Here is a 20,425-nt window from a genome sequence, read left to right on the forward strand (position 1 = left end):
TCTGTTCTTTGCCTTTGGGCCATTGCTAGAGCTATCTTATCTCCTGCGCAGTGACACTGCGTGCCCTTCTTTGTTAGTTCGCGCTACGGTGTAGCTGGTGTCCTCAAGAAGCTCACAGGATCCATCCGATCAGGAGGACAGGGCTTCTAGCAGGCCGGCATTAACTTCCACCTTGTTTTGAACCACATTGAAAATCACTGCCGCGACCGTATTCTTTTCCGCTTCTCTGCTTTGTTATAGCTTCACCAAATCCGATGAAGTCGATGCGCTCAGGCAGCAACAACTGGCAATCGGCCGTCTCGGAAACATCACCCAAGATCGCGACTGCGATGGAGGCAGCGATATCCGCCGGGGCCGAGGTCAGCCGTGTAGGCCGACGCATCTTGCAGAGAATCTGGGACCCAGAGCCTACCAATGATCGAAGCAGCAACGAACCAGTGTGGTGTTTGGGTTGCTCATATCTCCTCGATACAAAAGAATACGGCACACCCCCTACGCTCACCACCAGCACACCACCCGCAGATGCCACTCTTCCCGCTATAGTACCCGAGCCTGGGGCAGGCGTGGAATCGGAGCCACGAAGAGCCACAGAGAAGGCGGGAGTGCCGGTGAATACCCCAATCCCCGTTGCGGCTAGTGGTCAGCACCAGCTACAAGTGCCCGAAACACCTCCTCTCTCCGTTGCCAGCAGTTTTGATTCAGCTCTTGCGTACGAAGAGCCCGGTCAAGATGGCGGCTGGCCCCCGGCCTTTCTCGATGATTTCGAGTCCCGCATATGGATGACATATCGTACCGGATTCGAAGAAATTCCTCGCTCGACTGACCCGAAAGCGGCCGCAGCCTTGTCCTTCACCATGCGATTCAAGACTTCTTTCGGGGACCAGACCGGCTTTTCATCAGATACGGGCTGGGGATGCATGATCAGGTCTGGGCAGAGCTTGTTGGCCAATGCAATGTTGATCAGCCGTGCAGGACGTGGTAAGGAATCTCCGGCCATGCTTGCTATTGTGTGTGCGAACTGTTGCTGATATCGTCTTTCTTGTGCAGCTTGGAGACGAACGACGAACCCTGACATCGAACGCGAAATCGTGTGCCTATTCGCAGATGATCCTCGTGCTCCATATTCCATACAGAACTTTGTGAACCATGGTGCAGCTGCTTGTGGAAAGTACCCTGGAGAGTGGTTTGGCCCATCTGCGACGGCACGGTGCATCCAGTACGTGACCCTTCTCTGGATGGAAACTTGGCTCTAACAAACAACAGGGCTCTGGCCAAGAAGCACGATAGCTCCCTGCGAGTGTACCTGACACGAGATCTTCCTGAAGTATATGAGGACAACTTCATGTCAACCGCGAACCCTGACGGCAACCACTTTCACCCGACATTAATTCTGGTATCTACGAGGCTGGGAATTGACAAGATCAACCCAATCTACCATGAAGCGCTCATATCTACCTTACAATTGCCACAAGCCATTGGTATTGCTGGGTAAGCAAGTCCTGATGCACCTTGCATATTCATGCTCTCTAGCCTCCGTCTAACACACTACAGCGGACGCCCGTCATCATCCCACTACTTCATCGGTGCTCAGGGGCAATGGCTCTTTTACCTCGATCCCCATCACCCACGGCCAGCGCTTCCTTATCGAGAGAATCCGAACGACTATACCATAGAAGAATTGGACTCCTGCCACACCCGACGATTGCGGCATCTCCACGTAGAAGACATGGACCCTAGCATGCTCATTGGCTTTCTCATCAAGGATGAGGATGATTGGGATCTGTGGAAGAGCTCTGTCAAGCATGTTCAGGGCAAGGCCATCATCAATGTCTCGCCTCATGACCCGGAGCACGGGATGGGTTTCGGTCGAGCTGGAGCGATTGATGAGGTGGAGACACTGAGTGACGAGGACGACACAGATACGGTGCTTGACTTATGACTTGTTTGAAGGTAATATTTTGGGATATGGCAACAAGTAGTTTTGGGGAAAGGGGCGTTGTCAACGCCGCGGTGTGCATGCCCAGGTTAGGGGACTCTCAAGAAAACCTTCTCCCCGCTATGATGTTTGAGAATCGAGGACACTCTGCTCGATTAGATGATGCAAAGCACTAGCTGATATACGCACCGGGATGGTGATTATTTCTTTCTCTTCTGTTTTGCAGATTTACCAGGCGTGGCAGAGACCGGAGCTGCATGGTTGAGTTCTTTGATGTGGTCGAAGAGCTTGTTCTTGCTTGTGAATGCCTCTTTACATACCACACATTGTAGCTGAAGCCCAGCAGTCAGCATAGAATATCATTATTGAGCTTTGCAATACACAGAAACCTACCGAATCCTGGATTTGTGACTCTGCCTGCCGAGCTGCTTTCTTTTCTCGCTTCAGTTTCGCCTTACCAACCTTTTTACCTGGCGCCGGTTCGCTGAGTGTGAGGTTGGCAACGCTCGCAGCTGTAGAATCTGCCAAGTCTCCGCTATCGTCTGCTTGTGGCTGTGACACCTTCTTGGTGGCTCCTGCCCCGTTGACAATGCGCTCTTCCACCGTGGAACGTGGTGCATACTCGTCATCTTCTGGACTCGACGATGACTGTGTGCTCTGTTCTTGATCATTATCCTGCTCGACGGGCCCTTGCTTTTCTGCTCCGGTCCTCCCGTCCTCAGAGGCCAGCGGTGCTGTGTTGGTCATGTCCCTCTCTCTCTGGATGACTTGCGCGTCCTGCTCTGGCTGTGGAGACTGCGGCGTAGATACCCCTGGTGAATCTTGAGGATTTAGATCGAAGTGCATGTTTTCCTTTCTCATCTGTCTTTTCAACTGCTGTACTGCCTTGATATGTTTCTTGCTCTTTTCGTGAGCCTCGAACTGTTTCTCACTCCTAAACGTCTTGTTGCACACCACGCATTCGATCTCCTCAACCTCGGACTCTTCTTCCGACATGGAAAACTCGCCCTCGTAGTCTTGGCGTTCTTTCGGCTGCGCCCAGTCTGGCACCACGTACTCGGCCATCTTTTCCTGGTGCGCTGCTCGCGACCGGGCCGCCTGGGCTGCCGCGGAATTGCGAAGGACCTGCTGCCGTTCCGCCTCAGACTGTGTGTTGGGAACATAACGGGGATCTCTTTTCTTGACAAACGCAACCAAAGAGAGGACCGCATCGTTGAATTCTCTGATGCCCTCATCGCGGAGCTTCTTGTTCTCCTTTTCCATCAAGCGACGGATCCTCCTGTCTGGTGCGTGCGCAAGATGGTGCACATCCTTCCACTGAAAGGATTTCCTCGTCGAGAAGCTTGACCACACATTATAAAACGACTTGCCCACAGTGTTGTAGTCGTCTTCCGCTTTGCCAAACGGTGGGTAGTGTGTGGGGGTGGTTCCGTCCCACTCGCAGGCTGCAGCTTCTTCTGCGGCAAGCTGTTCGAAGAAGACGTTCAATATCCCAAAGAAACCACGCGGGCTGTCATCCATCGGTACGCTGGAATTGAATCGACTCATCAGTGCAAAGACAGCATTCGCCGAGGTGTGATTGCCGGGGTCCTGTCCGCCAGGCGCACCCCCAGCCACTTCGTCATCACCCCTGAGGATAGCATCTCGATGCGAGTCGTACCAAGCTCGTTCCTGGGGGTCCGATAGTATTTCGTATGCTGTTTGTAGCTCGGCAAACTTCCGCGTCGCGTTCTCGGTATCGTGGTAGTTGCGATCGGGATGCAGCTCCAACGCCTTTTTCTTGTAGGCCCTCCGAATTCTACATCCAAAAGGCCTCAAAGTCAGACTACATTCATCTTGTACGGGAGCAGGGAGTCTCTCTCACTCTTCGTCCGGCACCTGACGATCAACCCCTAGAACTTCATAATAGCATGTTTTCTGCTGGGTGACGGTGGTGGCCGCATGACTGGCACCCCGAGGTGTGGATTGGTCAGCTCCCATTCGTACAATAAAGGGTGTTTTGATAGTTGGGTGCTCAGGGTTCTACACGTCCGCTGAAGAAAGTGATGAATCAAGAAGCATGTGCATGTTCGATGCTCCTGGGAAGTAGGGGTCCGAGGGTCCTTCCAGAGACGTTTATGCTTGTCATGCTGCCAACATTTTAGTGGGGTCATGGCGGGGGCGGGGCTACTGTTGGAAATCTTGATGGAGACCATTCTGGTGGGCTGACCCATCACCACAAACCTACAGGGCCAAATGACGACGAAATCCCGATTGGGAAAAGTGGGATGTGTCTCAATGCCCACCACAAAATAAGCGGTGCATCTAGACTTTTCACGGATACATGGCGAGGTCGGACGAGCGTTGAGGGGTTCAGGGTTCAGGGTTGTTTACGGGTTGAGAAAAGGAGAGATGAACACGCTCAGTTCCGTCTGATTCCTTCTTTTCGCTAGCTTGAACGCTCCGAACGTTTGGCCGCTGCTCAAAGGCGCCATTACAAACCTCTTGCTTGACAGACTGCAACCGCCACCCATTTTGTCACGTTGACCGTGGGGAATTGGCTAGGGGAGAGGCCAAGCAACCACTACCAGGTGTCCTATCCTTGGCTTCCGCGCTTTGGCTGGGTCTGGCCGTCTGTCACCTCGTCTTGAACCACCTTCACCGAGAAGCAACATTACCTATAAATCCCCTCCCGCCCCATCTTGACCCGCGACTGCAAATTCGGCACCCTGAGAAGCATACCGAGCGCCTTGTCCCGCCATGCACATGCCATCCTCGCAGTTACATTTTAAGCCAGCCAGGTCAGTGGTAACATTACGATGAAATTCGGCCACGCCTTCAAGGAGGCCTTGGAGGCTGAGACCTATCCAAGACACTGGGTAGACAAGGCGGTTCCCTATCGTCAGCTCAAAAAGATCCTTGGTAAGGTGCGGGAGGAGCTGATAAACAATGGCTATGATCCGGACACGTTACAAAAGCTGGTAGCTGAGCGAAACGCCGAATACCGCCTAGAGTCGGACGACTCCCAGCTCCTGAGACCCAAACTGGTTGTGCGTCCAGCCACTACAAGTGCTCAACCTCTGGATCAGAAAACAGAAGTCGACTCGCTGCCAGAATCACCAGTATCTCTATCTCCCACCTCTTCCGCCAGCACAGAACCTGGACCATCGGCCTTGACACATGACTCTGCGCCCCCGTGTAGCCATCGCCAGCAACAAACCAGTGACGGCGAGTGGGTTGACGTCCCGTTGGATGCCGATGCTCGCTTTTTCAGTGTCCTCCAGCAGGATGTCAATGAGTTGGATACTCTCCAGGACAAGGAGCGGGTTGCCATGATCGAAAACATCCACGTGATTGGAAACGAGATCGCACAAGTAGCCAGACCGCGAAAACCAGTCATCGACTTCTCCCGGTCAGATCTGTATCGCTGGCGCGAGATTCTGGACCTCTACCTCTCAGCCGAGGTCTTCTTCTCCACCAACGAGGTTTCCGGCGGTGCTCGCAGCAGCGACAGAGCTCGCAAGCAACTCGTCTGGTTCCAAGAAGAGGTGGGCAAGCGCCAGCTGCCGCAGAAGTTCAAGATCAAGTCCAGCGCTGTCGCCTTCCAACACTTCCTCTCGTTGAATGCCACGCTGCTGCAGAACTTGCAGTTCCAGGAACTGAATCAGACAGCCATAACAAAAATAATCAAAAGTAGGCTCTCGGAATGCTCAGGGTGCCACTCGTCCCATCTTCAAGCCGTCCACTAGACTAATCCGCTCCCCCTTTTGCTGTAGAATTCGACAAGAGAACGTCCCTGGGGGTGAAAAAGACTTTTCCAAAAGTCATGAACTCGGCACACTTCATCTCCGAGACCATATCCAAGGACATCTGCGCCCAGCTGTCTCGAGACGTCATCAGCCTTGTCCCACAAGTCGTGGACTACACGTGCATTGTCTGTAAGTGACGCATATGTTGTGCAGCCTAGCGAGTGGGCTGTGTCTCGGTGCTGAGGCCAGGAGAGAACCAATGTAATGTCTTCGATACTGACCTCCCTCTCTCTATCTCACACAGGCCTCTCCATATGTTGGCTGCCCATCCGACTGGACTGCGACCATTTGTTTTGCATCCGGTGCATGATCAAGATGCAAAACAGGCAAAAGCGCTTCTGCCCGCTATGTCGAGCCGATGTGATTCAACGGGCCAACGAAAGTACGTTGTCTCTTTCAATCCCGCTGTTTCATGAATCCTGATCGCTAACCTTCCACACAGCACATATCGATATGGAGCTCGTTCGATACTTGGAAAGGTGGTTTCCAAAGGAGACCAAGGAGAAGCAGAGGAACAACGAGGACGAGCGGCGAAAGGAGCTCCTGGGCGATTTGTACGTGGAAGGTGCACAGCCGCCGTGTATTGTGATGTGATCCCTGTGCAAGGGAAGAAAAAAAGGAAGGGATAATTTACCTAATGGAAGCTGTACATAAAGTCAGACACAGTGATACCTCAGCAGGAGTTTTGAGCGAATTGGGTATGGTAGCATTACGGGGACTTTGGTTGATGTTGCTTTCAAATTCTATGCGTTCTACACGGAACTGCCTATTGCGAGCCGTGCTCTGCTACATGCAATGCAGCTTGAAACACCTTTACAATATCAGCAGTGTCCTCCAACCCGACGCTGATGCGGATCAGATCAGGGTCAACACCAAATTGCGACGCCCATTCCAACTCTTGATAGTGAGCCAAAAGCACATAGGGGGATGTCAACGTGAAGTTGGTTCCCAGGCTTGGCCCCTTGGCTGTGTCAACAGCATCATAAAATGCAACAGCCTGCTCCTTCCGGTGGAACACGACCGAGATCAACCCGCCGTACCCTCCACCAGGAACCTTGCAGGCTTCGTAGTTGGCGCTGGACTCGTTATCACGCGGGTAAAATACCGCCTTGATGAGCTTGTTCTCACGAAACACATCACAGATGGCCTCAGCGTTGGCGTTGATCCGTTCAATCCGAGACGCAAAGTCCCGGCTATTTCGCTCCATGAACATGACATCCTCGGGCCAGTATGTGTCCTCGTACCCCGTGCGGGCAAAGTCTTTTAACGCAGAGTAGTATCGACTGTTTGGGTTAAAGATGGCACTGCCTCCCATGACGTTGCAGTCACCCGAGAAGATCTTGGTCAAGCTAGAGACGACGATATCGGCGAAGGGGAGAACGTTGATGTTGGCAAAGGTCCCGATTGTTTCGTCCACCACGACGGCAAAGTCGTACTTGTCGGCCATCTCGCGGATGCGGGCAAGATTGGGGCAAGTGAGGAGCGGATTGCCCGGGAATTCACAAAAGAGCCCCAGGAAGCGCTCCCCTGCTTTCAGCCGAGCTTCGAGGTGGTCAAGGTCGGCCTCGGACGCATTGCCGTAGAAGACGCATCCAGGGCCAAACTTCTCGAGAATCTTGAGGGTGTCAACGTAAGGGAACCCGAAGTTGACCGACTTGAGACCTCCACGCGCTCCAAGAAGGGCACGGTGAGCATTAAAGATGGCGTTCATGCCGGCTGGGAAAAGATAGATGTCGTCCTCGCGGAGGTTGACAACACCACGGGTATTGGATTCCATCTCCTTTTCGGGCACCGGGCTAGCTGTTAGTTCACGATCACTTCTGAGCGCCCCGGCAATTCGCCGTTTGATGGCCGATTTGGCGGGCTCAACAAAAGAAACATCCAGGTTCCGACCGAAGCGCTCCTCCAAGAATTGCAACGTCTCCTCTCTGTCAGGGACGGTTGTTGACGTTTGGGATGTGGTTGATGGCTTTCCTGCGTCGAGAGAGCTCCCTCGTTGGTAACGCTTTGGTCCTCTGCATGGCTTTGGGCTCATGGGCGCGGCCGTGTTCTTGGGGGATTCATCCACACGCAACAGACCATCCTTGAAGAGACTGTGACAGAACTCTGCCCTGCGGCTAGAGACACCATCGCCCGTGTGCTGCCAATACTGCTTCAGAAAACTGAAACCCTCGGGAGAGCAGATGACGACCGAGATAGAGGGAGATAGCCCCCGAAGAGCCTTGGACTGCGGGTTTGCCGGGTCAAGAACCAGATGCAGAACTTCAAGAGATGACACGATGGCAGGGGGAGCGCGTAATTTGACAAAGCTCACACACCGGGCAGCAACCTGACGAGTTGGGAACAGAAAAGCAACCAGCCCTTTCCGCCCAGTTTTCTCCAGAATGTCTTTGGCAAAAGCTTGGATGCTCCTGTGGATGAAGAAGCTGGAGAATAGATTGCCGTTTTAGTATCATGGCACATGATCAAGACCTTTGAAAGTGAATGGTGCGAGCAGAAAAGATGAAGCAAGTGACATACCGAGGGTAACCAGTGGTCATACTGCCAACAACCCAGTCCTCTCCTTCTTCATAACCAACATTTGCTCTCCACGTTGGTAGTGACACACTCACCGCCTAAGCAATCATCAAGATGTTGTGGTTAGCCACCGAGACCGAACATGTTTAAACAATAAGAGTGACCATAAAGATGCTTACATGCTCCGTGTGCGGCGGGATAGACTCGCCGAGGTTGAAGGCGGGCATTGTATCTCAAGAAGCGTAGAGTCACAGTTTTGACTCAGTTGTTGCGCTCCTAACTTTGCAATCTCTCTGTCCTCGGCTTCGACAGCACGCAGAGCGTGATAAGATGGCGTCTGTTATGAGGTGGTCTACGCCGAAATCAGCGAGAGATTCCCCAAGTTTCTAGACAGGAGAGGAAATGGTCGAGCTCGATTGGTGGTACAGATACTGTCAACGGGGATGGTACACTAAAACAGTCCAAGGTAGAGATGTGTGGTGGGTGCAGAGTGGATGGGTGTACCCACGTTTCCGACGTCCAAAATTGACCAATTATGAAATTTTATTTTATACTAATGGAATGTTCCACGTCCCTGTATCCGGTCCATCGTCTTAACTATGCCGCCAGAAACTGCGTGGGATGGCGTCGGTTGGACTATCAAAGCGAACAGTTGCACATTATATTCCGAGTATCGGAGGCAAAAAACGGAGTCATTTTTTTCTACCGGCTTCCTGATTTCTTGGATGTGTCTACATGCCTTACGGGTAACCAGCTTGTATCCCTCTTCCCTCCCGCCACTACCAGCGAAACACATGGCATTCAACACCAAACCAGAGCAGAAAGAAGCACTGTCTGGTGCCGCTATGTCAGTGGGCAGTGACCAAGTGTGCTTGCCATGCCAAATGGTGTCAATGAAGCTTTGTGGACAGCGACCCCCACCTTTCCGGAACGTGCCCCACTCTTGCCACCTACACCTCAAACCTCCCAGTCATCAAAGGACACAAGGATTGGTAAAGGACTAGAAGTGAGAGAGAGTCTCAATAGAACACTTTAACAAGGTTGCAAGTGGTATACCGGCGGCAACCAACTGTTTGATTCTGCCCGTGCTATGACAACAAAATGTTCGGCCTATATATATGTCTGCATATTTCGGATGACAGGGGTCCCAGTTTTGCGGCACTCCCGGGCCCGGATGGCTCCCGTAGACGGTTGGTAGTTACGGGTACGAGCTCCCGACGCCGCCGAAGCCGGTGGTGATTGGCAGCGGTCCACCGTTGTAGCAGTCAAGTGCCATATTCACACCAAGTCGGACCACCGCGACCACTTTGTAAGCATGGCCAGTACATCCAATTTAGATCCAGGCCCTATCCTGCCCGGTTCATTAACTCTAGCTTACATATGTCCACCATCCGTTTCTTTGTTCCACCCTGAAAATGTCATGACCCAATGCACTTGTTCCCCCAACCAGTAATCTTTGCATGTATCCATCTCCGCCATGATTTAGCTGCTCCCAGCACGTGATGCCTGCCTGAAAAAGCCAAACAAAAAATATAAAAAGAGAGCAGTAAAAGAAAGTGAAATCATCATACAGATCGCTCTGTGCCAAACTAGCATGCTCTCACCCGTTCGAAAGAGTAGGTAGCCAATATGCGTCGCCTATATGCTCTAAATCAGATATCGTCATTAACGACTCCTCCGGCTTCCAACACAGCTAATGCTATCGCTGGGCGCAATGCTGTCAGCATCATCATCGTCGTCGTCCTCCCCATAGCGAGCGCGACTGCTTCTTCCACTGCTCCGGGGAAGTGGCGCATGGCGGGCTGAATAGTATGCACCAGCTCGATTATCGCGGGGGTAGGTGGCCTCGCGAGCTGAGAGATACGGCGGTGCCCTCCCACTTGCGAGGAGCGGGTCGCGCGCCGACGTATACGGAGAAGCCCGGCTATCTGAGAATGGGATGTGACGGGCTGAGCCATAAATCTCCTCCCGGCTGTATCCTCGAGGATTGTCGCTAACCTTGTATGTTGTTGTGGTTACACGACTGCCCGATTTTGAGTGCGAGACAGGATGTGATGACGGCAGATAAGCATCCGCCGGCGATGCGCGGAGCGTATTACTGGACCTTTGGCTGCGCGAAGACACGTAGCTATCCCGTTCTGGGCCATCATACGTATACCCACGTTGGACAATGGGCGGATGTTTGGAGGACTTGGAGCTCACATAACCGCGGTACTCGGGCTCCCCGAGAAGATATGGCTCGCGGTTGTTGGATGCTTCACTGCGTGGGCGTACAGAAGCCCGCGAACGAGGTATTGAGTGACGGCCCCGCGCATCGTCATAGGCGCCATCCACATCTCTGCTCTTCGGCGAGGTGACTTGGGTATATCGAGCAACGTAGTCTGGCCCTTGCCTCCGATAATCGAGACCGGAACCATACTCGTCAGAATACTGCCCCTTATCCGCGGGCCGCTCCGTGTCCAAATACCGGCCTTTGCGATCCAAATAGCTGTCATACTTGTCCGGGAAGGTGGAGCGGCGGCTGAAAGGGGGGGCATCATAGTCGTCGTGCGCCGAAGCACGGGTGCGGTCGCCCCTGACCATGTTGTAGGTGAGAGCAGCTCCGGCGGCAACGCCAGCAACCCCGAGCAAAGTTCCGACCACAGCGCCGGCACTTAGTCCGGTGGAGTTCTCCCTGGCCGAGGCAGCCGGTTTGTAGTTGGAAGTGCCCGTCGTGACACTGCGCTTCAATCCTGCCGCGGGGGGAGGAGGCCTTCTCACGTCGTGGTCGTCGCCGTGGTGGTCGTCCTCGTCGTTGTAGTCTCCGATCTCTAATTCTTCTTCTTCGTAGTCGTGGTAGCTCAGCGAGCGTCGTGGATCAGCCCGGGGTGGGCCGCTGTACGCAGAACTGGCACCAGCAGGGGCGGGTCGTGACGAGCCTGCCACGTCGAAATTCCAGGTCAATATACGGCCTGCTTCTTCGTCGGTTGACCGTGTGCGCCGGACAGTCGAGCCGCTGTAGTATGGAGGGTAGTCGAGAGGGGGCTGGTACACAATCTCCATGATGTTGCAATCCAAGTCACTTATAACCACGCGGGTCCCGCCACTGTGCGTTGTCGCCCGGTGGGCAGACGCGCCACTGGCCGCCGGGTAGGCCTCGGCAGGGTGGCGCAAGTATGATGTGTCCCGAAGATCGGGATTAGCCCGAAATGCAAACTCAAAGGCTTCGTCAGCCGCGCCCGGCGAGGGAGCGCTGACCGCTATGCGTGAGCGCCTCAGGGGCCGGTCTCTGCTTGCGACCACCTGGCGGAGCTGGAAAACTGGATCCCGTTCTGAATTGCCAAATGTAACCGACGGGAAGTGCCCGCGCTCTGTGCTGATATGTCGGAGGCCCAGTGGTTCAACAATGGCGGAATAGAAAGACAACGATGAGGAGAGGTCCTCCACCTCGAGGAAAGGGAGTTGGGGCATTTTACACGGGGGAGAAGGGGTGAGGGGATCCAGGGCGGTTGTGCCTCAGCGGAAAGGCAGCAGCCTTCGGCAAGAGCACAATGACAAGGAGCCCTGTGTGATGAGTGTGGTGGTGCAACGCGACGGCGGCAGCAATAGGCCGGCAAACGGTCGAACTGCGTGCCCAAAACAGCCTTGGGGGTGTGATGCTGTGGTGTTCAGGGCGCTGTGGCGTGACGAGGCAAGATGGCAGGGATTGTTCTGTGAGCTGGTATCCAAGCAAGCGCTGCCACGGGGATGACCATCACCAAAAGAGGCCCAAGTTTCCAGCCCAGCTGCCCGTTTGACTCTTCTCAGGAATGGTGTAGAACTTGGGCTCTTGGAGCGGAGGGGGAGAACAACTGTGAAGATGATATTCGCGCTCTGCAAAACGTTGCTCAGCTCGCTTGGTTTGAGTGGAACGCTGGACAATTTGGCAACAACGGCAATGTGTGCGTCGCCAGTCGGATCCATGCGACGCAGCACAGCTCAAGACTACTTGGAGGAAAGGGCCACAGGGCATGGGAATTATGGGGTACGAAAGGGCTGGCAAAACGGTGCCCAACCTCGAACGGGCAGCGATAGGGAGACATGCCCCGCAGTTGTGGTGCTCCTGACGCAAGTGGTTGACAGGGTCTCCAGATCTGAAAGATGGTGAGGGCTATCTTGAGACAAGGTGAAGTTCGTCCCCACTAGGAACTGCAGAACCGGGCAATTCAAAGCAACCTGGTTGGCTTGAGGCTTCGAAAGATCCTATCCTGCGAGTGGACGCTGAGCCACACCATCTTGTTGCAACAAGTATGCCATCCCTCGAGGATAGGAGAAGGCTCAATGGAAAAGTGACAGGGCTCAGCCGGCAGGCTGTGGCAGTCTATTTTTCAAGACTGGACCATCCTATAGGTTGCTAAGAGGATGCCACTCTGAGATAGGTCCGCGGTGGTTACTTAAGCAAACCGTCAGGCTGTGTTCTGCTCTCCAGAGCTGATGACCTGCATTCATACCCCGAGCCAGATGGCGGCCTCTTGTGGCGACGGAATTGGCAAACTGACAGAATTGTTCGATCGGCTGGTCATGTTTTGTGGTCATGATAATCTTGAACCCCGACTGGTTATGAGGCCCTGCGAGGAGGCGGGGAAAGAAAACAGAGAGAAGTTGTGGTGCTTACGATGAGCCAATCATAGAGACCGCAACACTCGGAGCCAAGAACTGGTACCTGGATCTGAGTGGTCTGGGGAGCCAAGACGGATTGACTGGAATACGGCCCCGCGTGAGGCCGCCATTTGGTGCGGGGCCGATGAAGCGTGATTGCTGTTCGGAACTGTGCTGAGCGCCTATGAGGGAGCGGCCAGTATGGGAATGCAGTACAGATGCCGGGCGTCATGCGGCACTGCATTGATATGGCTCAGTGAAGGTGGCTGTTCCTGTACGAGGAGGTAGATAGGTAGGTGCTTGGCTGCCTTTCAGTTGTCCCGGAGCACACTGAAATATAGTCGAGATTAGCGGGCGGCCAACCAAACTTGAAGCAAATCAACATATCAAACTAATCACGCATGAATTTGAACACAAGGTCTCGAAGACAACCGGTCAGGCAACTCCCACATCGCATTATGCTACCACAAAATCTTGACTATTCCACCAGGACGCAAACACCTCTCATACCACACCATCAACATTGTGCCCTGCTTCGTTCTGTCTGACTACTGCCACCACCAAGGCCTCCCTGCCGTTCGGTAATTCCGCTTCTCGAAGCCTAGAATAGGGGATATCTGTCACCGATCGAAGTGCCGCTTACCACGGCGCCGAAGTGGGGTTAGTATGAATGAGGGGGTATGAATGTGTAAAAATAGGTTGCTTGAGTAAATAAAAGAGTAAAGGAAAAAGGTAAGAAAGGCAGGCTATGAAATAGGGGATATGTGAGCCAAGTTGAAGTGGCACCACGCGACGACGAAAGCGTCTTGGATCCGTTGTTGAATGCCCCATGTTTTGGTTGCAAAAACACCGACAGCTCAAGCACAGACGACCCAAGTTCCGGTTGACAGTGATCGTTCACCGTGATGTTGTATCACGGAATAGATCATTGCGACCGCAGCTCCCCACCTTGTGAGACGGAGAGACCGACAGATCTTTTCATCCTGGACCCCAATTTCATGCCCGCGTTGTTGTCGGCAGGACTGATTATAGAATGTCCCAGCAGTCCTCGGCGGCGTGGCAGAACTTGCTGCAGGCAACACTGGCTGAAAGGCTGTAGTTGCTGATCGAAATCTTCTCGTCCACATATGCGTCGGCAAAGTTGTCGGCGCCCTTGGCCATGGCACCAACAAACACGCAGATGCTCTCGTCATCGCCGAGGGTGTCGACATAGTCGCGCACACGAACCAGAGGGGCCTCGAAACTGAGCGTGACCTTCCGGCAGTTGGGCGGAAGATGATCGGTGATGGGGTTCTGAATCACCTTGAGAAGCTTCTCCTGCGAGTTGGCGCCCTTGATGGAAAGGCGGTGCAGCAGCTGCACCATCAGACCAGCGAAGCGTTTGAAGGTGCGCGGGATGCGAACAGAGGGGGACACCTCGATCAGAACACCCTTGGCTGTTTGAATATAGATTTGGAGTTTCCCTGCCTTGTTCACCGGCGAGTCAAGAAGGGTCAATAGGCACTGCGAAACACACGGCATCTGTCAGCAAAAGGAACAGTCTGCAAATGTGAGCCGTGGTATGTTCAAACCTGATGAGTGATATCTGGACGGGCATCACTGATGTCCCTGTTCATCTTGCGCATGACGCCAATGTGTTCGTCGCTGTTGAGCAAGGAGTACTTATCCTCCCTTTGCATGCCCATACGACCAGCACCGCCGTGCGAGGCCTTGTAGGTTTCGAGGCTGGCATTAGAGAGGACGACGATAAGGCGCTTGGTGTTCTTGTCGGTTGGGGGGATAGGCACATGCTGCTCAGCAACCAGCTGCGGCAGGGCTGGAGGAGGCAACGACTGGGTACCTGTCATGTTGGATTGCCTGGTCAGAACACCGTAATTTGTTGAAAAAAAGGACTTCTGCACAGGAAGGCTTGTGGCTGCCGATCTGGTGTTGGCAATAGTCTCCAAACAGATTGTTTGATGGCTCTCAAGTTCAGTTGTGAAATAGAGAAAAAATGGGATGCCCGCTGTTCGAGGGGAGACCCGGCAGTAGCTGGGCTCAACGAATCGAAACACCTGACTGGAAGTGGGGTCGTGCCAGAACCGGCCATCACGGCCATCTACCTATCTTGCGTGCTTGCCAAATGTCGCTCCAAAGTCGCAGAGACCGCAGAGACAAAAAAAGAAATCACCAATAGAGGACGCCGTCCACTGGCAGAACAGAGATAGCCATCAAAGGTGTGGCAATGGGAGACTTACGGGGCCGCTTGCCAGCACGGTACTCGGGGGAGGAAGACATGTCCTGTGGTGTATAGGCCGAACAGTGATGGGTTGATCTTAAGAAATGGAGAGGAGAACGGCGAGCGTGGCAATGGAGGTAAGTAAATATCAACGAAGCACTGGCGGACGAGGAAAAGTTCGAATTGGCGGTGAAAGTCGGAGACAGAATGTTGAGAAGGGGCACGGTGCAAGGTGAGCCAAAGGTTATGGGGGCTTTTAATGCAAAAAAGTAAAGGCGCCGAACCGCAGATTCGGGTAATTTTCGACCTCTCTAGGTGGCATCTACCCGGAGTTTGGTGGGTACGGAACCTAGAGCAGTCGGGGTCCGGAGAGAGCATGGGCATCAGAGATAAGACCCCAGCCGGAACAACGGAGGAGCAAAGAGCTCGATGATGACCCGAACCACAATGCTTGGCACAGATCCCGCGTCTTGGAGCCGTTCAAACAATGGCTTTTTGCAACGTCGTCTTAGCATTGTCTCCCCCTACACAGCATATAGGAATCACTCAAGATGGTCGACCAGACCGCGGCGAAATCCTTTGACAGAGTTTTTTCTTGAAGTTTTGGCGATGCAACTCAACCCGCCCCAGGCTAAGCCTTTCCAGGAACGCCGAGGACAGGAGGGGTGGATGACGGGTCGGTCAAAGACGGAGCTGACGGAGATGTTCCCCACTTCTTTCTGTATTACGCGGTTTACCGGATGGGCCAGCATTCTTACATATAGTAGACATGCCATGATCAACGACGCCAGCTGGGGTGATTGAAGCTTGTTCCTGTGCCCTCTCCACTCCCCAAAGACCCTGGCTTGGCAGAATAGGTAGACGGACGGTTGCCATTTGGATCGATGGTGGCAGCCAAGTATTGCTGTCACTCAACTATTCATCCGCCGTATCCGACTCGGGTCCTGGATGGCCAAGCTGACATGCATGGCCTCTTGGTGCGAATGTTGGACAACAGGAGTGCGAGACCCGCCAGGCCCTCTTCTGGTCCCGGACCCGACTCATGTATAATAGTAGGTAAGAATCCTCTGTTCGCGAGCGCAGAGGCAGAAAGTGAACTAGTTATTGAAGAAAGGCTGCGTACTCTCTCATACCTACTTCAAGATAAGGAAGGTAGTGTCTATATGCTGTCTGTCGAATAAAGATGTGGTTCGATTGCTGAAGCGGCCTGGCCCGTTACACCGTTGCTCCCTCTGACAGGGCCCTTGTTTCACACCACGATGACCCCACTCCCCCGCGCCCCACCTCTCCAACCTCAACATCTTCAACTTGGCACGTGCGCGGGCTTGTTTCCACATCCATCTCATCCCGACCGACACGCCGGAAAAGCGGACGAACACTTGTGCTTGACTTTTGGATATCAGGGCCAACTGTCGCTCGGTTGAGTCCAGATCACGAGCCCGGCGACAGTTTTATTTGCTACCTAACAACAGCCCGAGGTGCGTCTCAGCTAGAGAACTTGTGCAGAAATGACATTTGGGAAGCCATCATAGGTAGACACATCAGTGTCATCGCCGCTGTCGCCGCCGCCGCCGCCGCTGCGATCCTGTGTGGTTTTTCAAAGCGTCGCCGTAAATCAACGTGGACTAGTCTAGGCCCCCTCCTTTTTCTTCTAGGTCACACGAACGTTGGCCTTTCGGATTTCACCCTGTGCTCTGCCATCGTCATCTGTCCACCCTGGTTGCGGCCTTTGTCATGGTCGTCGCATCTTCGTGGCTGATGTGGCCGACACAGCGCTGAATCTTCCCCAGACTTGCGATCTTCGAGTTGAGACTATACCCAAACTCAAACGCTAATACACCCGTGTCTTGTGTCGCTACAGCGTCCTCGCACCTCGATATCGTCTGATCTACTGGGCTTCTTTGGTCTGGTCTCCCACCACCACCACCGCATTTCTCTCCTCCTCCCCAAGCCATCTCTCACACCAAGGCCGAACGAATGTAGACAGATTCTCCGAACCTTACCCTTTTTGACTATCAAACCAGCCCTTTGCCACTTCTTTCTTCTGGCACCCTGTTTCAAGAGCACTATGCGGCCAGTTGACCTCGCCCTCCGCTCTGTCCTGGGCCATATTCAGGCTCGCCGTCTCTTCTCCTCTCTTCGGCCACAACGATGGATCCAAGAGGTCTCACCTGTCTTTCGGGCACACATGTTGAGCTCGGAGGCCTGATATAACATATCCCCTCAAGCCACCTCCGTCGCTAGGTTCTCATTTTGTGATTTCCTTGTCTTGTGTGTAGTTACCAAGTCTCGATCCTTCTTTGTTTATTTTCTTCCCACTTTTCTTTGATCCACTTGCCGGCTAGGTCTGGACAGATCACGTTGAGCGTGGATCTAATCCTACTTTCGTTCTCTTCATACATTCGTTTTTAGGCAGCTGGTTTGTATCGTTCTTTGACCTTGCCAGTCTGGCACCATGGCTTTCAATAGATTTTTCTGGGTCTCCTCGCTTATTTCGCTGGCCCTTGCTCAAGCGCAGAATAACAACCAAGGAGGTGCCACATTAGACCCAGAAGTCATTCAACAAGGCTCTTTTGTCGATGGCAAGAGCTCTTTGGGTGCCGAGGATGTTCAGGCAGCCTCAGCAACCTCCCAAAACAACTTCATCAACTTTTGCAAGGGGCAAACACTTACCAACGGTTTCCAAATCACGACCGGTTCTTGTAACGGCATTGGTATGTCAACGACACAGACAGATATCTTCATGAAGCGCTACTGACAAAGGCATGAATTAGTGATGGGTCAAATTCCTGCTAAAGACCGAATGATCTCCACCGTCATTACAAACCCAGCGAACGGTGCCACCATTCCGTCTAATCAAGACTTTGAGATTGTTGTTCAAGTTACCAACCTCAATGCCGGAGCCTTTACGAACGCTGCTGTCACCTACTATTCCGCACCCCAGCAGTTGGATAACGGCAATATAGTGGGACATACTCATGTAACCGTACAAGACACGGGTGCCGATCTGAACCCTCAACAACCAATGGACCCGCAACAGTTTGCCTTTTTCAAAGGTATCAACGACGCCGGTAACGGCCAGGGCAGACTTAGCGCTACGGTGACCGGTGGCCTTCCGGCGGGAAACTACCGTGTCTGCACCCTGACAGCTGCAGCCAACCACCAACCAGTCATCATGCCTGTCGCCCAGCGCGGATCACAAGATGACTGTGTTAGATTCACCGTTACTGGTGACGGAAACACTCCGAACGAAGCCGCCAACAATGGCGCAAAGGGTCAGGCAGCAGCAGCTCTGGTTGCTGATGCTATTGCCCTCGGCCCCGGCGCCCCTAATCCGGGTGGCAATAATGCAGGAGGGAATGGTCAAGGAAACGGACAAGGCAACGGGCAAGGCAACGGGCAAGGCAACGTGCAGGGTAATGGGCAGGGTAATGGGCAGGGTAATGGGCAGGGTAATGGGCAGGGTAATGGGCAAGGTAACGGGCAAGGTAACGGGCAGGGTAACGGGCAGGGTAACGGGCAGGGCAACGGGCAGGGCAACGGGCAAGGGAATGAGCAGGGTAACGGGCAGGGTAACGAGCAGGGCAACGGGCAGGGCAACGGGCAGGGCAACGGGCAAGGGAATGGGCAAGGAAATGGGCAAGGAAATGGGCAAGGAAATGGGCAAGGAAATGGGCAAGGAAATGGGCAAGGAAATGGGCAAGGAAATGGGCAAGGAAATGGGCAAGGAAATGGGCAAGGAAATGGGCAAGGAAATGGGCAAGGAAATGGGCAAGGAAATGGGCAAGGAAATGGGCAAGGAAATGGGCAAGGAAATGGGCAAGAAAATGGGCAAGGAAATGCCGGAAACCCTGCTGGCGGTGATGCTGCTGCCGGAAATCCAGCCGGTGGTGATGCTGCTGGCGGGAATCCTGCCGGTGGTGATGCTGTTGCCGGGAATCCTGCCGGTGTTGGTGCTGCTGGTGGTAATGGTGGCGGCGGGAACGCGGCCGGCAACAATAATGCAAATGCTGGCAACAACAAGCAAGCAGATGGCCAGAATAGGGAGGGCAACGGAAAAGGGAAGGCCAACGGCAATGATAAGGCCCAACAAGAACAAACAGGACAGGAAGGCCCAGCACTTGATCCTGCAGCGGCACCTACCCCTCCTGCGGCAGCTCGTCTTGCCCGTCTTGCTCGCCGTCGGAGATTCATCGCATAAACGCCACGCTTAAGTATGGCTATCAGGTAGGTAGCCATATCGTATATACACCCTCACTCCCTGGTGGAATGGCAACGACGCCTGTTCATCTCAAATCCGCATGTGCTTGCAGATAGCTGTTGATATGACGGAGAGAGGAAGTTGGTGTGGAATAGGGGGAGGTAATAACGATTCAATTTTATAATATAGAGGGTTAGGGTTCAGATAAGTAGTTATAGTCTAGTCTAGGTAATAGACTCTTATGTATTTTGGATTCGTTGCTGATAATTAAGCTCGGAGGCATGACGCAAGATGCGTCTTCAAACGTAGAGCAGTGAACAGGGGCTTGGCAAGCCACCTGCAGTCTTACCAGACTCATTGGCCTCCCGTGCCTCCCACTGGTGGTTGGAGGAGGGGTTCAGGGCGCCATACGTCATCACACAAAGGCTCACCGGGACCATGTTATGTTCTCGGCATGGCACCAGTTCGAGGCAGGCTGCTTGCTGATTCTGGAGCTCACTTCACTTCCAGTCTTCTCCAGCAGCACTGGAGTCGATTGTGCATTTGATATCATCAGACTGGCAGCAGGGTCCTTCTCACTCTGCACAACCATCTGTACAGGACAAGACGTCCATGAGTCGACCGGGGTGGCCAGTTCATTTTTGGCCGACATCCCGATCAGCAGACAACGGAACCCCAGTCAATTAAAAAGGCCCCAAGGAACCCTGTCCAAGCCCAGCTTCTTTCCCGAAAGGGGCCCTCCGCCAAGCACTCTCAAGACGACGACGACGTCGTCGGTCGACATCACCGCCTAGACCCCCAAATCGCCATCCCCCATCCATCCAGCATAGGGATATCCGTACATCGCGCCGTCATCTATTTTCGCTCGACCACTACTTTTCTGATCTATTGCGCCCGCCGCCAAAAACACAGCATACAAGATAATACCTATCTCCTCTGCGTGAGACACCGTCCAGACCTGTGAAAGCATTCTGTGTCGCATGTACGCCCCATCGTCTCATTTTTGCTCTTCTTCCGCGCGCAGCGCACCTGGGCACCAGGAGGCAGCCGCTTCCCATCTGTACCAAGTACCGGAGCTAATAATTGGTTAGCCAGCCCTCAGCGAGTCGACACCTGTGCGGCCAAACTCTAAAGCGCCTATATGTCTT

The 20,425-nt window shown here is 53.6% G+C and overlaps 8 protein-coding genes across 8 annotated transcripts; 4 read left to right on the top strand and 4 right to left on the bottom strand.

Moving 5' to 3' along the window:
• Positions 1 to 329: 329 nt before the first annotated feature.
• Positions 330 to 2,103, top strand: ATG4 (Cysteine protease atg4; the record flags this gene model as incomplete). Its single annotated transcript, XM_062879766.1, has 4 exons — positions 330 to 978; positions 1,048 to 1,216; positions 1,264 to 1,488; positions 1,552 to 2,103. 4 exons carry the CDS (start codon positions 330 to 332, stop codon positions 1,937 to 1,939), a joined length of 1,431 nt encoding a protein of 476 aa, XP_062730931.1. The 3' UTR covers positions 1,940 to 2,103.
• Positions 1,951 to 5,242, bottom strand: QC761_505440 (uncharacterized protein). Its single transcript, XM_062879767.1, has 3 exons — positions 3,801 to 5,242; positions 2,330 to 3,734; positions 1,951 to 2,268 (listed from the first exon to the last, which is right to left on the bottom strand). Exons 1-3 carry the CDS (start codon positions 3,914 to 3,916, stop codon positions 2,137 to 2,139), a joined length of 1,653 nt encoding a protein of 550 aa, XP_062730932.1. The 5' UTR covers positions 3,917 to 5,242; the 3' UTR covers positions 1,951 to 2,136.
• Positions 3,943 to 6,513, top strand: QC761_505450 (uncharacterized protein). The gene is made up of 4 exons (XM_062879768.1): positions 3,943 to 5,608; positions 5,692 to 5,853; positions 5,969 to 6,106; positions 6,167 to 6,513. The coding sequence occupies exons 1-4, from the start codon at positions 4,735 to 4,737 to the stop codon at positions 6,316 to 6,318; spliced, it is 1,326 nt and encodes a 441-aa protein (XP_062730933.1). The 5' UTR covers positions 3,943 to 4,734; the 3' UTR covers positions 6,319 to 6,513.
• On the bottom strand, positions 6,407 to 8,911 carry STR2 (Cystathionine gamma-synthase). Its single transcript, XM_062879769.1, has 3 exons — positions 8,421 to 8,911; positions 8,245 to 8,339; positions 6,407 to 8,150 (listed from the first exon to the last, which is right to left on the bottom strand). Exons 1-3 carry the CDS (start codon positions 8,466 to 8,468, stop codon positions 6,491 to 6,493), a joined length of 1,803 nt encoding a protein of 600 aa, XP_062730934.1. The 5' UTR covers positions 8,469 to 8,911; the 3' UTR covers positions 6,407 to 6,490.
• A 995-nt stretch (positions 8,912 to 9,906) lies between these two features.
• On the bottom strand, positions 9,907 to 11,691 carry QC761_505470 (uncharacterized protein; the record flags this gene model as incomplete). The annotated part of the gene is made up of 1 exon (XM_062879770.1): positions 9,907 to 11,691. One exon carries the CDS (start codon positions 11,689 to 11,691, stop codon positions 9,907 to 9,909), a length of 1,785 nt encoding a protein of 594 aa, XP_062730935.1.
• Positions 11,692 to 13,278: 1,587 nt separating this feature from the next.
• Positions 13,279 to 16,207, bottom strand: NEP1 (18S rRNA pseudouridine methyltransferase). Its single transcript, XM_062879771.1, has 3 exons — positions 15,096 to 16,207; positions 14,430 to 14,698; positions 13,279 to 14,361 (listed from the first exon to the last, which is right to left on the bottom strand). The coding sequence occupies exons 1-3, from the start codon at positions 15,133 to 15,135 to the stop codon at positions 13,885 to 13,887; spliced, it is 786 nt and encodes a 261-aa protein (XP_062730936.1). The 5' UTR covers positions 15,136 to 16,207; the 3' UTR covers positions 13,279 to 13,884.
• Positions 16,191 to 19,476, top strand: QC761_505490 (uncharacterized protein). The gene is made up of 3 exons (XM_062879772.1): positions 16,191 to 17,790; positions 17,851 to 18,648; positions 18,901 to 19,476. The coding sequence occupies exons 1-3, from the start codon at positions 17,532 to 17,534 to the stop codon at positions 19,275 to 19,277; spliced, it is 1,434 nt and encodes a 477-aa protein (XP_062730937.1). The 5' UTR covers positions 16,191 to 17,531; the 3' UTR covers positions 19,278 to 19,476.
• A 244-nt stretch (positions 19,477 to 19,720) lies between these two features.
• Positions 19,721 to 20,409, top strand: QC761_0079590 (uncharacterized protein; the record flags this gene model as incomplete). Its single annotated transcript, XM_062872825.1, has 2 exons — positions 19,721 to 20,049; positions 20,373 to 20,409. The coding sequence occupies 2 exons, from the start codon at positions 19,721 to 19,723 to the stop codon at positions 20,407 to 20,409; spliced, it is 366 nt and encodes a 121-aa protein (XP_062730938.1).
• Positions 20,410 to 20,425: the final 16 nt, after the last annotated feature.

Source organism: Podospora bellae-mahoneyi, chromosome 5 (genome assembly GCF_035222275.1).
Source record: "Podospora bellae-mahoneyi strain CBS 112042 chromosome 5, whole genome shotgun sequence".
NCBI classification, from domain to species: domain Eukaryota; kingdom Fungi; phylum Ascomycota; class Sordariomycetes; order Sordariales; family Podosporaceae; genus Podospora; species Podospora bellae-mahoneyi.

Coding starts and splice junctions, on each gene's coding strand:
- QC761_505440 (XM_062879767.1), bottom strand. CDS start 3,916: ATGGGAGCTGACCAATCCACACCTCGGGGTGCCAGTCATGCGGCCACC. Junction 3,735..3,800: donor CGTCAGGTGCCGGACGAAGA/GTGAGAGAGACT, acceptor TTTTGGATGTAG/AATTCGGAGGGCCTACAAGA. Junction 2,269..2,329: donor AGTCACAAATCCAGGATTCG/GTAGGTTTCTGT, acceptor GCTGGGCTTCAG/CTACAATGTGTGGTATGTAA.
- QC761_505450 (XM_062879768.1), top strand. CDS start 4,735: ATGAAATTCGGCCACGCCTTCAAGGAGGCCTTGGAGGCTGAGACCTAT. Junction 5,609..5,691: donor CATAACAAAAATAATCAAAA/GTAGGCTCTCGG, acceptor CTTTTGCTGTAG/AATTCGACAAGAGAACGTCC. Junction 5,854..5,968: donor GGACTACACGTGCATTGTCT/GTAAGTGACGCA, acceptor TATCTCACACAG/GCCTCTCCATATGTTGGCTG.
- STR2 (XM_062879769.1), bottom strand. CDS start 8,468: ATGCCCGCCTTCAACCTCGGCGAGTCTATCCCGCCGCACACGGAGCAT. Junction 8,340..8,420: donor TCCCGCCGCACACGGAGCAT/GTAAGCATCTTT, acceptor ATGATTGCTTAG/GCGGTGAGTGTGTCACTACC. Junction 8,151..8,244: donor ATGACCACTGGTTACCCTCG/GTATGTCACTTG, acceptor TCTATTCTCCAG/CTTCTTCATCCACAGGAGCA.
- NEP1 (XM_062879771.1), bottom strand. CDS start 15,135: ATGTCTTCCTCCCCCGAGTACCGTGCTGGCAAGCGGCCCC. Junction 14,699..15,095: donor CCGTGCTGGCAAGCGGCCCC/GTAAGTCTCCCA, acceptor CCAACATGACAG/GTACCCAGTCGTTGCCTCCT. Junction 14,362..14,429: donor GTCCAGATATCACTCATCAG/GTTTGAACATAC, acceptor TGTGTTTCGCAG/TGCCTATTGACCCTTCTTGA.
- QC761_505490 (XM_062879772.1), top strand. CDS start 17,532: ATGGCTTTCAATAGATTTTTCTGGGTCTCCTCGCTTATTTCGCTGGCC. Junction 17,791..17,850: donor CGGTTCTTGTAACGGCATTG/GTATGTCAACGA, acceptor GGCATGAATTAG/TGATGGGTCAAATTCCTGCT. Junction 18,649..18,900: donor TGAGCAGGGTAACGGGCAGG/GTAACGAGCAGG, acceptor GAAATGGGCAAG/AAAATGGGCAAGGAAATGCC.